This window comes from Phoca vitulina, unplaced genomic scaffold (genome assembly GCF_004348235.1).
Source record: "Phoca vitulina isolate PV1807 unplaced genomic scaffold, GSC_HSeal_1.0 scaffold4, whole genome shotgun sequence".
Lineage (NCBI taxonomy): Eukaryota > Metazoa > Chordata > Mammalia > Carnivora > Phocidae > Phoca > Phoca vitulina.
Genome location: NW_022589707.1, coordinates 59,564,782 through 59,580,878, shown reverse-complemented (window position 1 = coordinate 59,580,878; position 16,097 = coordinate 59,564,782). Strand labels below are relative to the sequence as shown.

The window sequence follows — 16,097 nt, the reverse complement described above, 5'->3', positions numbered from 1 at the left end:
TGGGGGGGACAGACAATCAGCAAGTAAGCAAAATTTGTGTTTTAGAGAAAAATAAAGCAGAGAGGGGGCTTAGGGAGTTCTTGGCATGGTGATGTTGTAATTTCAAATATAGTCGCCAGGGAGGGTCTTAGAAGGGGACCTGAAGTTAAGGAGCTGGGTGAAATGAAGGTCTTAGACAAGAAGATACATATGTGGCAGAGCATTCCAAGCACAGGGAACAGCAAGTGCCGAGGTCTTCAGCTGGGAGTGTGCCTGGCCTATTCAAAGATGACTAGTGTGTCTGGAACTGACCAACTAGGGAGAGAGCAGTAGGAGAAAATCTAGAACACTAAGAAGTGGAGAGACCTTGGGTTTTACTGAAGGATTTTGTTGAGCAGAGGAATAACATGATCTAATTTACAGTTTAGGTGGATCATGACCGAAGTTGATCATGGCTGGAAGCAGGAACACAAGCTACCACAATATCAGGAGGTGTTGACTGGAGAGAGAAACAGTTGTGGTTGCCAGCATGGTGAGAAATGGTTGAGTTCTGCATATATTTTGTTGGTGGAGCCATCAGGATTTGCTGAAGGACCAAAGGTGTGATGGGGGAGAAGGAAAGAGGCCAAGTTGCTGCCAGCTTTAGAAAGCAGTCACACTCTCAGTATCACCTTTGCTAAAGGTGGGGACTTTTTAAATGTCTTGATTTTATGTTTTCAGCTCAATTTAACCAGCATCTCCAGGATCGTGGCCCTGGAAACAATACATTTAAAATGTTTCTAGGGGCCCCTGGGTGGCTCCGTTGGTTAAGTCTTCCACTCTGGATATCCACCCAGGTCATGATCTCAGGGTGTGAGATCAGACCCGTGTTGGGCTCTGCACTCAGAGGGAGTAGGCTTGAGATTCTTTCTCCCTCTCCTTCTGCCCCTCCCCCTGCTCTCTCTCTCTCTCAAATAGATAAATCTTTTTTAAAAAATAAAATGTTTCTCTATGATTCTTCTGCAGCCAATTTGACTTGAGCTAATGAAACCTGCTGGCTCCTGAGATTAAGAATTCCTCATATCAGTGAAGTCATATGATACATGTCTTTCTCTGATTGACTTATTTCGCTCAGCATAATACCCTCCAGTTCCATCCACATCGTTGCAAATGGCAAGATTTCATTCTTTTTTTTTTTTAATCTCAGGAAACAAACTGAGGGTTGCTGGAGTGGTGGAGTTTGGGAGGGATGGGGCGGCTGGGTGATAGACATTGGGGAGGGTATGTGCTATGGTGAGCGCTGTGAAGTGTGCAAGACTGTTGAATCACAGATCTGTACCTCTGAAGCAAATAATACATTATATGTTAAAAAAAAAAGAAGAAGATAGCAGGAGGGGAAGAATGAAGGGGGACTAATTGGAGGGGAGACGAACCATGAGAGACTATGGACTCTGAAAAACAAACTTAGGGTTCTAGAGGGGAGGGGGGTGGGAGGATGGGTTAGCCTGGTGATGGGTATTAAAGAGGGCACGTTCTGCATGGAGCACTGGGTGTTATATGCAAACAATGAATCATGGAACACTACATCAAAAACTAATGATGTAATGTGTGATTAACATAACATAAAAAAAAAGAAACCTGCTGGCTCACAGCTCACGTGAGTTATATGAAAGAGACTGCACCTTCAGGGTACAAATTAGGAGCACAGCACTGTGCAAAGTACGTGGGTAGGTGCTCCTGAATGGAGAGATGAATCCTAATCCCACTCTGATCCCTCTCGAGAACACAGGAACACTGTAAGACACCTGAAGTGGGTCTAGCCAACCACGGAAGACTTTCCGGAGGAGCCCGATTTTGATGAAGGCTTTCTCAGGCCTTTATCAGGAGAGAAGGATAAGATGAATGGAAAGGAGGATGCGGTGTGACTGAGGGGGTGACAAAAGGCCCACGCCAGACCTCTGGTTGGCTGCCTCTCTCACTGGGACAAGTTTGGCTTTAGCAGTGGGGCCGGACCGCAGTCCCATCTCCACCAAGGCCACGCCCCCTCCAGGCAAGAACCCGCCCATTTTCGCGTCAGCCACAGCAGCCCGGTTTCCGGAAGGTCCTGATTTTAGAGCGGACCAAACCGGATGAAGGTCGCGCGCCCTCTTCCGCTCGTGTTCCGGTTTACTAATACCCGGCTTCTCACCGCGGTGGGCACGCTTCGTTCCTTTGCGCAGGCGCGGTGTGCGGTCCACGCGCGCGGCTATGCCGGCCCGGCACGTCTCGCGGGTCCGGGCCTTGTATCGGCGCATCTTGCTGTTGCACCGGGCTCTGCCTCCAGATCTCAAAGCCCTTGGCGACCAATACGTGAAGGACGAATTTAGGAGACATAAGACCGTTGGTTCTGACGAGGCCCAGCGTTTCTTGCAGGAATGGGAGGCAAGTGAATGCCACCTTTTCTTCGCCCCAGACCCTCAGAGGTGTCCCTGTGAGAGACAGCCTGTCCCTGCTGGTTTCCCCGGGCGCCACGCAGAATCCAACAGCGGCAGCCTGTTCCGTTTGAATTAAACAGCTCAAAGCTGTTCAAACAGTACTTCCCAAAGTTACATCCCGAGCCGGTCTGTTTCTCCCACCGGTTCCTGGCTGGAGCTGATCCCGTTACCTCGGCGTCTCCAGTACAATTCATCCTTTTGCGCTCCTGCGCGTGCCCGGCGCCGGAGGGGTGAGGATGGGAGGTTACAAAATTGAATAAATAACCTCGAGTAGCTTTTTGCCCCTCCAGTGCCTTGCATGTAGCAAGCGCCTGTTAATAAGTTAATGGTTTTCTCATTACCTAGTTTTCAGACTTAGATTGTTTCCATAATTACTGTTTTTTAAATTTCCGTGCTCTTTCTTGGGTCTTAATGGTCTCAGTTGACCGAGGCAGATATTGGATACGACCACAAGCGGCGGAGGAGAAAAATGCTGAGTTAAGTCAGGTGAAAATTGGATTTCTCCGGAGTCTCAGGTTCCGTTACTTAGTTACATTGCTCTGTCTCGTTGCACTAAATCTCAGACACATGCATTAGGGATTAGCCCTTTGACTACCCACTCCCCCCCCCTTTTTTTTTGAGTGAGGGAAAAAGATATTTAGAGTATTTCGTGGGGTTGGGGGCCTAGCAGCATTGCTCTTAGTTATGATTTGCAAATATTAAGATATGAATGGCATTGGAAATTAGAGCGACATCTCAGGTATTTGAAAGCGTGAACCAGTGTCGGTAAAAGAACAGAGGTAAGCGATTATTGGAAAGCCTAAAAAATTGATGGCTAGACTGTCTTTTTTTTTTTTTTTTTAATTATAAAGTTTATGGTTAGGGTGAACACAGACCTTTTTTACTGAATCTTAGAATTCTTGATTGTAGCTTGCAAGAGGGTTATTTAAGACAATCTTGAAATTTAGAACTTTAAAATCATGTGTGTTAGCGGTAAGTAGCCTCCATGGAGCCAGGGAAGTTGAATCTTAAGTGCAGATTGCTTTCTTTTAATATTTGGTAAGTTAGTTTTAGAGCTAGAAGAACTGGATTCAAATTCAGATTCTGGAATTTTTTAAATGTCGTATCACTTAATTTTTCCTAGTCTTATTTTCTAATCTGTGAAATAATAACAGTATTTATGCACCTCTAAATTAGTGTATGTAAATTCATTTAAAAGCGCTTTGTAAATTGCTAATTGCAGTGAATCTGTAAGAAGTTAGAGTGTTTAAGTGACCTCTTTTAAGCCAGGTCAGTTTGTGGCAGGACAAGAAGGAGGGTCTCTAGCTCTGTTTCAGAAGAAATAAGGGCACCTTGAGAGTTCCTAAAGTGTAAGAACTTGGAAGCTTTAGCAAGAGTAGAAACTCAGAATAAATTGATAATACGCTGGAGGAGAGAGATGCATAAAAAAACAACCGGGTAAATGTGTTGATTGACCGAGGAGGCTTGGTATCAGGAATTCAGCTTTTTTTTTTTTAATTAAATAATTTTAGACATACAGAAGAGTTACAGAGACAGTACTGAGTTCCCCCCATACATTCTACATCCAGCTTCCCCAAATGTTAACATGGTACATAACCATGGTGCAGTTACCAAAAATAAGAAATTGACATAAAAAAGAAATTAACATTGCTGTAGTGATGTTAACTAGAAGCTTTATTCACATTTTGCCAGTATATCCACTAATGTTCTTATTCTGTTGCAGGATCCGATTCAGGATCCCACATTGCATTTAGTCATCCTGTCCCCTTAATTTTCTCTAGTCTGTGACAGTTCTTTAATCTTATCTTTCATGTGTTTGACACTTTTTGAAAAGTATTGGTAAATTATTTTGTAGACTATCAATTTGGATTTGTTGATTTTTTTTTTCTCATGATTAGATTGATGTGCATTAGTGGGAAGGATACCACAAGGGTGATGAATTTTTCTCAACACATCAGAGGGCACATGATATCAATATGACTTACTACTCATGATGTTAACTGTGATCACTTGGTTAAGTTTCTCCACTGTAAAGTGACTATTTTCCTTTTTGAAATTAGTATATATTTTGAGGAGATACTCTGAAACTGTGCAAATATTTTGTTTCTCAAATTTTGCCAACTAGTTTAGCATCATTGATGGATCTTGCCATTGTGTTCTCATGGTGATTTTCTATTCCCTCATTCCTTTTGAATTTATTTACTGGAAAGTTTCAATAGGTAAGCCTTGTCCCTTCTTCCCCATTATTGATCTAACATTTCCACTTATTTTTTGGAATGAAGAAAAGTGTATTCCGTGGGGCTAGGGCTCTGTAATTAATGAGTTAGCAGCTGGGTAAAGTTTAGTTTAAACCTAGTAATCTAACTATTTGGATAAAGTAACAATTCTCACAGTTGCAAGGCAGCTCAGTCTAAGCCTGGAGTTGGAAGCGGTGGTGTGGATTCTGCCAAGAGAGTAGTTTCTCTTTTTCAAGGATGAATGATAGAGAAGATTCTAAGGACTTGGAGGGGAGAACATGTTGGCTAGGGCAGTGATACTGGAAAGTGATATCCTCAGTCTTCTGGGCTTTTCCCTGCTACATGTTCTTCAAAACATCTAATTTATGATTGTGTTATACATGTTGCGACTAGTTATGGCCTGGATTTCTGTTGTTTTAGTTAATGATGATTACATATTTGGCACACATGAGTATTACTAGCTTGATGCTTATGTTTCTGTCAGGCTAATTGAGAGTAACACAGTTGTGGACTTCCTGTGCTTTGTGGACTTTGGGTTTTGATACTCTCTCACTTCTAAAATTACTTACGGACTAGAATGGATTCTGAATTTGTTTTACTTTACGGGGCAAACTTAGGTATGGGTCCCACTGGAGAAAAGAGAAGGGAAAGCTAAGGCATCTTAGAGGCCCCAGCATTAGGAGGAAAGTTCTCTGTTCTTTTCATTTGTAATCACGGAAAACCATGGCAAATGATAGAGGGAATTCAGCTGGGGAAGTTTCTGTTCCATGACCACTTAGGGGAAGGTAGGAGAAAAGTATTTCATTTTATCTTAAGGATAAAAATGTATATGCTTATTTACAGAGTAAATACTGAATTTATATAGTATTTTACCATAAGAGAAAAAAAATGTAGGTTCAGAAAGAGATGTTGGGAATATTTGAAGGAGAATGTTTGATATCTGGTTGGGTAAAATATTTATTGTAATCTTAAGTCTTTTAGGAGGCAACTGTTAGAAGTGGAATTGGGTCTGGGTAGATCAGGGGTCTTATTTATTATGGCATATTTAAACTTCTGACTGCTCAGTTTTGAAGAATAGCTGATTTAGGTAATACTTTCCATTTTTTTTTTTCTTTGCCTGCCCAGTTGTGGAGAGAAGAACTTCTTGCCACTTATTTTCTGGGAAATTAGAATAAGCATTGAAGATTAAATAGCAAGTAAAACATGTTTGTGATAGAACCTGAGATGAAGGGTAAAAAACAGTGAGCTCTCAGGAGTCATTCTGAAGAGACTCCATGCGTTTAATTTTTCCTTTTCTGCCCCATTTGTTTATGTCTCCTGCTTTCTTGCCTGGTTTCTTTTGCTTTTCTTAAGGAGCTGCTTTGCTCTGTGTCTGTTGGGGGATGTTTATAGTAAAACTTGTTTCTGGAAAAAGCCAAATGGCTTACACATTCTGTAAGTAGTTATTGATCACTTATTATTGCCAGGCAAAGTGCTAGGCATTATGGGACACAAAAATGAATAATAATTGTATTTTACTTTCACGGTGTCCAAAATTTAGTAGCGTATATTAGACAGTTATAATACAGTATGAATGTGTGTCTGTTAAATGCGATGGGAGCAGGTAGAGAATGGAGGAAGTTGAGGGCCACATACAATGTCTGAGCTGAGCCTTGAGCAAGTCAAAGTTACCATGTCATGAAAAAGACTTTCTAGGTAGCAGGAGTAACATATGCAGAGGTATTGAAGTAAGAAACAGTATGACTTTTTCCAGGATCTTCAGTGATGTGTTTAAATTTAGTGTCTTAAGTGAGAGATTAGGAAGAGATAAAGCTAGAGAGGTGGCAAGAGACAGGATATTCTGCTAAGGATTTTAGGTTTTTATTTGGAATCACTGAAAGATTTTAAGCAGTGGTGAAATGATTCAAATTATATTCTAGAAAGATCACTTTAGCAGCAATATAAAGGAATGATTGAAGAATGAGTCAAATTGAAGGTAGGGGGAACTGTTAGGAGAGATGTAGTAGAGATGTTATATATATAGGTGTTGAGAGCACAGGGTATGGATGTGTTATCTTTTATAAGGTAGAATGGGACTTAACTCGAGGACCCACAGAGGATTAGTGAAAGGGGAGGAAATAGAATGGAAAACTCTCAGTTTTAAGAACATAATACCAGTAACCAGACTAGGTATTTAGAAGAAGCAGGTGAAGAATGAGTACAGTATAGTGTATTTTGTGGTAAGCATCCTGGTGGGACAGTCAAGTGGAGATGTTCTGAGGTATATATTAGTCTCATACTCAGGAGAGAGATTGTGGCTGGAGGTAGAGAATTGAAATTCCTCATCTGTAGTTAGTTGCTGGTTCAAAGTTGTGGCTGAAAGTGCCCAGGTTGGGTAAAATGTGGGGGAAGGTAGTCAAAGATAGACCACTAACATTCAGGAGTTAAGAGAATGAAGGTAGTAGTACAGTGCTGGAACTGTTCTGTTCTTTTCTTCTGTATCTGGTTGTTTCTGGCTACTTCTGCAAAGGAACATACTTTTGTCCGTCTTGTGTTTAATTCTTTAGATTTGTATGGCAGTCTAGGTATCATATATAACATTTGATGTTTTGTTGTATTTGTTGGAGAAGAGGAAGTGCTTCATATTTCATGTAACCATCCATTTGTAACTCACATGGGGTATCTTTGTCTTATTTAGGACTTTGAAGTAGATCATCAGATAAAACATGTATGATTAAGTTGCCTGTCACCTATATTTAAAGTTTCCTTAACTTAGGATAATTAGGCTTGGATGGGTATTTTGTAGTTTTTATAATTGTATGCCTTTCTTACCTAATTTGGGGACCTCATTTTGTTGCTTTTGAACATCCTGATTTGTAGTTTGTATTTTAGCTTGCAGAAGAAAAGGAATGAATTACCTCTCTGTTCCGTAGACGGATCATAGATGTTGGGGATGCATCTACCAAGTATGAGGAGTCATTTGTGAACCTCTCAGTTGTACTGTTTATTCAGCATGTTACTCAATGTAGTGTTTTTGTGATGGTTTATTGGATGGTGAGGGTTTACTGAATGGTGATGTATGTTTTCTACATTAAGCTTTACCTCTTAAAAATTTTTTAGCCATATTCTGGTCCTTATCTGGTGGTTGAAAAGGGGTGTAAAGGAGAAGATATGAAACTATCATTGGAACATAAAACATCTTTTTTTTTTTTCCATTTCTGAAGCATTGGCTTTTTAGTAATACTTTTAAGATATTGTTTTTATTTAGGAATATTTAATTTTTATTGATGTCATGAGATGTGTTCTGACAGTGCTTGTGTTATAAAGGTATTTTAAAAATCCTAATTTGATCAATATTGTCTATATTGATGTTGTTACCAAGACATAGAGGTCTGTTTCTTTTATTTAAATGATTTAAAATTTATTTGAATTTACAGATTTAAAATAATGGTGATAGTATAATAATATTAATATGCTAGTAGTTATGGTTCTAAAATAGATCTCTACACCCAGTGTAGGGCTTGAACTCAAAACCCTAAGATCAAGAGTTGCATGCTCTACTGACAGCCAGCCAGAAGCCCCTAAAAAAATAAAATAAAATAAAATAAAATAGATCTGTACATATTTATTTATACATAACACACAGTCTTAAAAATTTGAAATAAGGTTTTGTACAGAATTTAAGAAGATAAAGGATTGTATATGCATAGTTTTACTGGTTTTTACCTACTATTTTTTGAAATATATTTTACAGTTGCTTAATAAGAATACATGTCTGAAATTTTACATAGAGAGTATTAGAATTGAAAGGGAGCTTCAGATCGCTATAATATACTCTTATTTTTTTTAGTTAATGTACTTAAACTTTAAAAAAAATCAACGTAATGTTATGTGATTAAAAAATTAGTGTGGGAGGGCTTATAATAAAGAGCAATATTTTCTATTCCTTATTTATCTCTTTTTAAGGGGACTTTTCATTTTATTTTGATGTCTTTTATGTTTCAAATATCTTGTGAATTTTGGTTATCTGTCCTTATTTACAAGGAAAGCAGTAAGAAACAGAACTCTGCCTACAGCTAGGCTTGTTGATTGGAAAATTACTTTTAGGCTTACAGAGTTTCCATTATCTGCCTTAGATTTGCTTCTCACTCCTGATTTCCTTACCTACATGATATTTGTGTTCAGTTGGCTCTGGCAGTTTGGCTTGATCTTCAGCTATGTTCTCTCTTTTCTGTTCTAAGCTGTGGATCCCTGTATCCGCACTGTTTTATGAGTTCACTCCTCTACCTGCTTTCTGTCTTGAGAAATGCGCTGAAATCTCTTGGCTGCTAATGGCTCTATTCTTGTTCTCGGTCATTATGGATTACTTCTTTTAAAAATCCTTTACTGTCAGTTCAAAGGGGTTTTGGGAGGGGAGGAAATAAGAAATATGCTGCTATGATTTCTCCAGTCTGTCATCTTAAACTGAAACCCCAGTTCTATCATTTTAAAGAGAAAGTAACTGGTACTTACTGAAGTAAAATGACTTGTTTGGTATCACACAGCTAGATAGGACAAAAATCTTGTGTTCTTACCTCATGAAATTAATGTTTCCAAAAAACTATTAAACTTTTGCAGCATAAAATGGTTATCAGTATTTTTCTTTTGAATTATGCTTGTTTGCTTACTACAGTTTGTGTATTTGCATCTCCATTTTTTGTGTTTTTCCTAAGGGAAACAGAAGCTTCTCTTAATCATGTTTTTATCCTCTACACCTCTAGCATAATAAGCAAATGTTTAATTATCGTTTAAAGACTAATTTATTTTAAGTTTATTAGCCCAAGATGCTAATTGCCAAAATTTTTTCAGTAATGAAATGAGAATGGAAGTTGTTGATGTAACTGTTAAACTCTAGTTAGTCAAGCACATATGTTTTCTGTGTAATTTTTTGGAAGGTTTATTTAGGCCTCAGTGGTCTCAGTTGGAAAAATAATATTTTATCCTTGAAGATAGGAATGAACTGGTAAGTTCTTTCACCTCTAAGATACGGTTATATTAACTCTATCAAATAGCTTAACCTATTTTACACTTTTCATTGGTAACACTGATTTTTCTCTTTCATCTTTTCTGTTAGTTTTAGGGTAATATGTTTTTATAGTAATAGAATGGGTAAAAAAAATATATTTTGTTTGTTTTTGTAATAGCATTACAATTAACATAAAATTAATAACTCCTGAATTTTAAAAAGTTAAAAAAACAAATGGAATATATTTTGAATTAATGTGATATATGCTTAATAGAGTTAATATAAAAGGTTTATTGGCTTGGATTGGGAAAACACAGCTTTTAAAAAGAATGGGCAAAAGGGACTCTAGTAAAAGATCATTCTATGATTTATTTACAAGGATATTCATTGTGCTGCATGTATATGGTAATAATGACAAATCAAAAACAGCATAGATATCCAATGAGGGCAGAAGAATGAAATGATAGCATAGCCATATGATGGATGGGTTAGTATGCAGCTAGAAATAGTGTTTCAGAAGAATTAATCACTGGGAAAACTGTTCATGTTATAATTAAATGTAAACAGTGTTTATCTTTGGGTGATATGATAAAGGATGATTGTAATTTTCTTCCTTGAACCACCTATTTTCCAGATTCTCTGCAAAGATCAGGGCTACTTTAGTAATTATAAGAAAAGCCAGTAAATGTTATTTTTAAAAATTCAGTTGGATATACTCAGTATTTTTGTTACCAGTCTCATGTCCTAAAGCACTTGAGGCAAACACATTAAAAGAGTCAAATACCAGCACCTTATAAATACATTTCCTAATTTTGCCCTTTCAATTTTGTAAGTTAGGGGCACCCGGGTGGCTCAGCATCACATTGGGCTCCCTGCTCAGTGGGGAGCCAGCTTCTCACTCTCTCTCTGACCCTCCTCCCCTACTTGTGTGCTCTCTTTCTCTCTGTCTCAAATAAATAAATAAAATCTTTAGAAAAAATGAATTTTGTAAGTTAAACTTAGACTTCTTCATGTTTAATAAATAATGTCAGCTATATGTTTTATGATTCTTGCTGAGTTTTGTAAATGAAATGAAAAAAATCTAAACATGTATTCAACATCGTAAATGGCCACTGAAATGAGACAGAAGAAATAAAAGGTACCCAGACTGGAAAGAAAGAAAGAAAACTGTGTTTATTCACAATGTGATTATGTAGAAAATTGGATGGAATCTACAAAAAAAAGTCTAAAATTAGTATTAGCAGGGTTGTATGATACATGATCATTATACAAAAATTAACTGTGTTTTTATCTACTAGCAATGCAAACTTGGAAATTAAAATTTAAAAATACGACTTACCATCAAAAATTATTAAATACTCAGGGATGATGCAAACAAAGGATGTACAAACTTGTACACTAAAAACTATGAAGCTTTGCTGAAAAAAATGTGTAGACTCAAAATAAAACTTTATCTAGTTATTCTCTTTTACCTAACCACTGGAAGACGTATTTTGAATCTTTAGTGCTCTAAACCGAGATCAGAAAAGAATCATCAGGGCCATTTTCTGGTATAGTAGTAAGTTTGTTTATTTATTTTTAAAAGATTTTATTTATTTATTAGAGAGTGCACATGTGCACACAAGCAGGGAGAAGGGCAGAGGGAAAGGGAGAAGCAGGCTTCCCACTGAGCAGGGAGCCCGATGTAGGCTGGATCCCAGGACCCTGAGATCATGACCTGAGCTGAAGGCAGCCGCTTAACCGACTGAGCCACCCAGGCGCCCCGTATTAAGTTTTTTTTAAACAACATGAAGAATCTTCTCTTGCTTAATTTCCTAGAGATTGTATTTAGTCATTGATTCTCCAGTAACTTAATTTGATCAAATTAAATTGCTACTTAATAACTTAAAAAATATAGTATTTTAATTTTGCACATTTTCTTTTTCTAAGTATTGTAGAAGTTGTGTCAGGCTGACAGGTGGGACTGGGAGGGAGATTGGTTAACTATCTGTTTGTCTTCTGGTAGGTTAGTCAGAGAGAATGGAAGACCTGTAAACAGGCTGACTTGGTGGCTTGGAAGCCAGTAGGTTAGAAAGGAGATTCCAGGTGGGTATGTGCCACTAAACATTGTGATTATAATTCCTGGTAATTGATCTTGTAGGTCTGGAATTAGACTTTATATACCAATATACCCGGAGGCGATCAGGTGTTGGCATCAGACTCACGTTAACTAAATTTATAAATATTGAAATATAAACCAGAATGATGATTGAAGTATAAACTAGAATATTCATTTCTGTCAGTGGGGGAATGGGGACTGGTGAAGGGGGCTCTTCTTTTCCAGGAGTCAGAATATTTATATCTAGATCCAGGGAACTCTTTTTCAGTTGTGTCTCACAATTCAGAATTTTTTAGATTTTTAGAAGGATAAAAAGGAATATGATTGAATTTTAAGAAATACCACCATAGAATCTGGGTTGACACCCTGTAATCAAATACATTAATATTTCCACAGTAAAATATTTGACTTTTAATATTAAGTGGAGTAAATAAAGGGTTTATGTCCATTTAGATCAGGATTTGCTGCCAATAAGTTCTGAAAAAGCTTTTGTTTGTCAAAACTTTTTTGACTTCAGAACTGTAAATAAGGGATTGTGGATCTCTATTAAGCTTTCTCAGAAACTGAATTAGTGTTTAGAAGGTTGCTGAGTAACATGGAATTAAAATAATGGGAAGTGGGTAGGCATGAGAGATTTTTCATTAGGCTTCACTGTATCTACAGCAGAAAACATCCTGCTTACTGTTTTACTGCTTCACTGCTTTTTTTTTTTTTTTCCCCCGGACAGTGCTGAACACATATTAACAAGTTGGCCCCCTCGTAATAGTTTATTATTTTATTATTTTCATTGTAAGCACTTTCTGTCAAAGCATTATTGCCATTAATGTGTTAATAGATTAAGCTACCAAATTTCTCATCTGGGCCTGAGAGAATTCAGATACTTCCCATGGTGTGTGGATTTAGTTAGCTTAATTCCCAAGGGAGGATCATATTTATCTTATTTACAAGTTTTTGCTCTTCTCAACTCCTAAATCACTACAACTCAGAAGCATTTCCAAAATAAATGCATTTTGACTTCTCTGCTCTCAAACACTAAAATATTTATGCTTTATTTGAATAGTTTTTTTTTTTTAAAGATTTTTTTATTTATTTGACAGAGAGATACATAGCGAGAGGGGAACACAAGCAGAGGAGTGGGAGAGGGAGAAGCAGGCCTCCCACCGAGCAGGGAGCCCGATGTGGAGCTGGATCCCAGGACTCTGGGATCATGACCTGAGCTGAAGGCAGACGCCCAACGACTGAGCCACCCAGGCACCCCTGAATAGATTTTAAATACACACACACGGTTTATTTTCCTTCGAAAAGATACCGTTATTATAAATAAAAATTGTAGAATGTTGCTTATTGTATGTTTAGGCAAAGATTTCTGGACTTTGATGCAGTGAGTCTTTGCTGAAGGTGAAGAGGTCTACATTTTGTTTAAAGATTATTCCATTGAATAAAAAAATGCATACACTTCTCATAGAAGATTTCCCCCTTCCAAACTAAGAACGGCAGTAGGGTGGCATGGCAAATACACAATACACACGTATCCCAAACCAGCTACAATGACATCGGCATGTAGCATCAGTGGGTATAGCTTCACAGCACACATTCTAAACCACGACTCCTTCAAAAGGCCTCTTATTCAACTGCCTCACACTTCCCAGCATGGGCCTCGATGGTTTGTGCATGTTACTTTTTCATGATAACTCAGGATTTCTAGCCAATAACCCTAGTGAACACCACTTGTAAAAAATGCCATGAACATCTTTAGGTGCCTTTACAAGGCCAAGAGCAAGATGCACGGAATGAGAAAAACTTCTTATTTTAAGATATTTGGAAATATGTATAACTTTGATATAATTTTGAGTGCTCTAACACCCTTGGCTACTTCATTCATGTAAATCACTTAGTATTTCTAGGATGTTTTTAGAAACTGCAGTATGATCATATTCTAACTTCATAATTAAATCTAATGAGGGCAGAGACACCTCAAAAACTGTTATAACCATGTTTTCCTTACTCTGGAATTCATGTGGAGATAGATACTCAGTTTTCTCTATCTTCCTCTCTTCCTCAAACACCTCCCTCTCCTCCTTTCCTATCTGTCATCCTCTTCACTTTCTTCTTTTTTTTTTCTTTTTCAGGCAACAAGCTCTCTCCTTTGTACCATCCAATTTTCCCAAGCTGGCTAATTTTTTTTTTTCTATTTCTTTTTTAGCCTCACTACCTTATTGCAAGGCTGCTTTTTTGCTGTCATATTACTCCACATATGTTTGGTCTTCAGTGGATATGCCAGGGTTTTTGGATTCGATCTCAGTGTGGAAATCTGAACAGAATGGGAAGAAATTAGCCAGTAATGACCATTTGGGGGCATTAGGATCTTTCCATCTTCCCTTAGTTGGTCCAAAATGGTCCATTTTTGGACCATCAAATTTGGATTTCCTTTTCCCAGATACTGTCTTCTACATCTCAGAGCATTTGGAACACTGCAGAGGAAAAACAAAACAAAAACTGCAATGCTGATTGGGATCTCTGGATTTTTCTTCTTTTGTACTTCTGGCTTACATGCATGGAGAAGGCAAAACAGACTCTTTGCTCTTTGGTTTCATGGGTCACTGTTAGCCATATTGACTGTTGTTTGCTAATCTCTGCATATAATTTTAAAGAAGAATTTGGTAGTTTAATGATTATTGTTAGGATAGTTACAAAAGTATATATTTAAGAACTATTTAAGATCTACATTTCTATGCCATTTTCAGCTCTTGTATTTAATTTGTTTCACCTAGATTTGACAAGCTTTTGGGACAAAGATTGTAATAATAGAAGTTTCTAGAGCTTGATACTTTTGTAACTACTTTTATACCGTATTTCTGAAAAGTTGTTTATAAATTGATTTCTTTTGAAATTTAACTATATTTTAAGTATACTGGCAAACTTACTATTAAAGGGAATTCTTTTGAGACTCCTTTTGTGAAGCGAATAATCAGCCCATAATTTGTTTCTTTGTGTAAACCTGCATTTGCATACATCAAATTTGTTTTAAATAGGGTGTGTCTACAAATGTCGATGGCGTGTGTCTAAAAAGAATAAAATCTAATTTCTGTTTGATGTGAAGAACAAATTTAGATTTGGCACTTTTGATGAGTGAGACATACCAGATCATTTTAGTTCTATTCTTTTCAACTAAATGCTATCAAAATGTGCTTCACACCCTAAATTAAGGAGATGGCAAGTGTTCATATATTAAGATTGAACTACAGTATATTTTAAACTATATTTTCTTAAATAGTAGCAGGACTAGTGTGAAATTATCCAAAGTTTAAAAAGTTATTTAGTAGTTTTTTCTTTCTTAAAAGCAAACTGGATCCCAAATCCTAATGATTTGTTTTTCTTTTTGTTTTATCTTTGTAATTACAGAAGTGTATGTTGCTTTTAACTATAACACGTTTGTTAGCTTTCTACTTTAGTTTGATTCCCAGCAGCTTATTGCTTTGCTTAATACTTGGAAGATACTAATGATAATTCATCCTCCTTTTTTGGATACTGAAATGCTTTTAAGCAGAATTAACCAATAAACAGCTATTTAGTCCATAATATAGCGTAAACAATATGAAAACAAAATGTAACTGCTATTGTGTAATATTCTAACTGTACTGTGGTTAAATAGACTTTTTCTGCAGGACTGTTTAGGAGCCTAACTACTATCTGTTATACTGTTTCTCTGGGAAAGGATATACAAATCAAAGCTGAGAGCATTGGGAACTTGGCCCCATCTTTCAGATCCTCTGCACAGCCTACTGGAAAGTCCATCAAAGGAGAATCCTCTCATGATTGAACATGGGTACTGTTGGACACCATGGAAAGTAAAGCCTTTCCTTGATAACTGAGGAGGGAGTCAGTGGGTTAGGGAACCTTTGGAAATGTCTTGGGATTTAGGAGAAACACCTCTTCTAACATAAATAGGGCTAGCCATTTGTTTTTCCACGGTTTTTACAAATTGAGGGTGTTGACGGGTTATCCAGAGGACATTAATAAGGTCAAAAACTGGAAAGGAAGCAAAGAATCAGGAGAGAGTTTTCATCACATCCAAGGTAGGACATGGAGAAATTGTTCCAAATGTGGGCCTTGAATTTTGTGAAGATGTTGGTCACATTGTACCAGGGAGGACTAAACAGAAGCAGCCCACCTGAGTTGATTTCATTCAGTGTCCACTCATTCATTCAGTGCCTACTGTTTTTCAGGGGATTCAGAGGTTAATACATGGTCAGTATCTTTAAGGAGTTTATTAAGTTTGCTACAAATCTGTATAAGATAGTATGAGACTCATTGTACCTTAAAGAATAGCAGTTGAGGGGCATCTG

The 16,097-nt window shown here is 37.4% G+C and overlaps 1 protein-coding gene across 1 annotated transcript in view; it reads left to right on the top strand.

Annotated features, from left to right (window-relative positions):
- The first annotated feature begins 2,100 nt into the window (after positions 1 to 2,100).
- SDHAF3 (succinate dehydrogenase complex assembly factor 3) overlaps positions 2,101 to 16,097 on the top strand; it is a 74,137-nt gene continuing 60,140 nt past the window's right edge. The window contains exon 1 of the mRNA XM_032402085.1: positions 2,101 to 2,379. Within this exon, the coding sequence (XP_032257976.1) occupies positions 2,206 to 2,379 (174 nt within the window). The 5' untranslated portion in view covers positions 2,101 to 2,205. The remainder of the gene's footprint in view (positions 2,380 to 16,097) is intronic.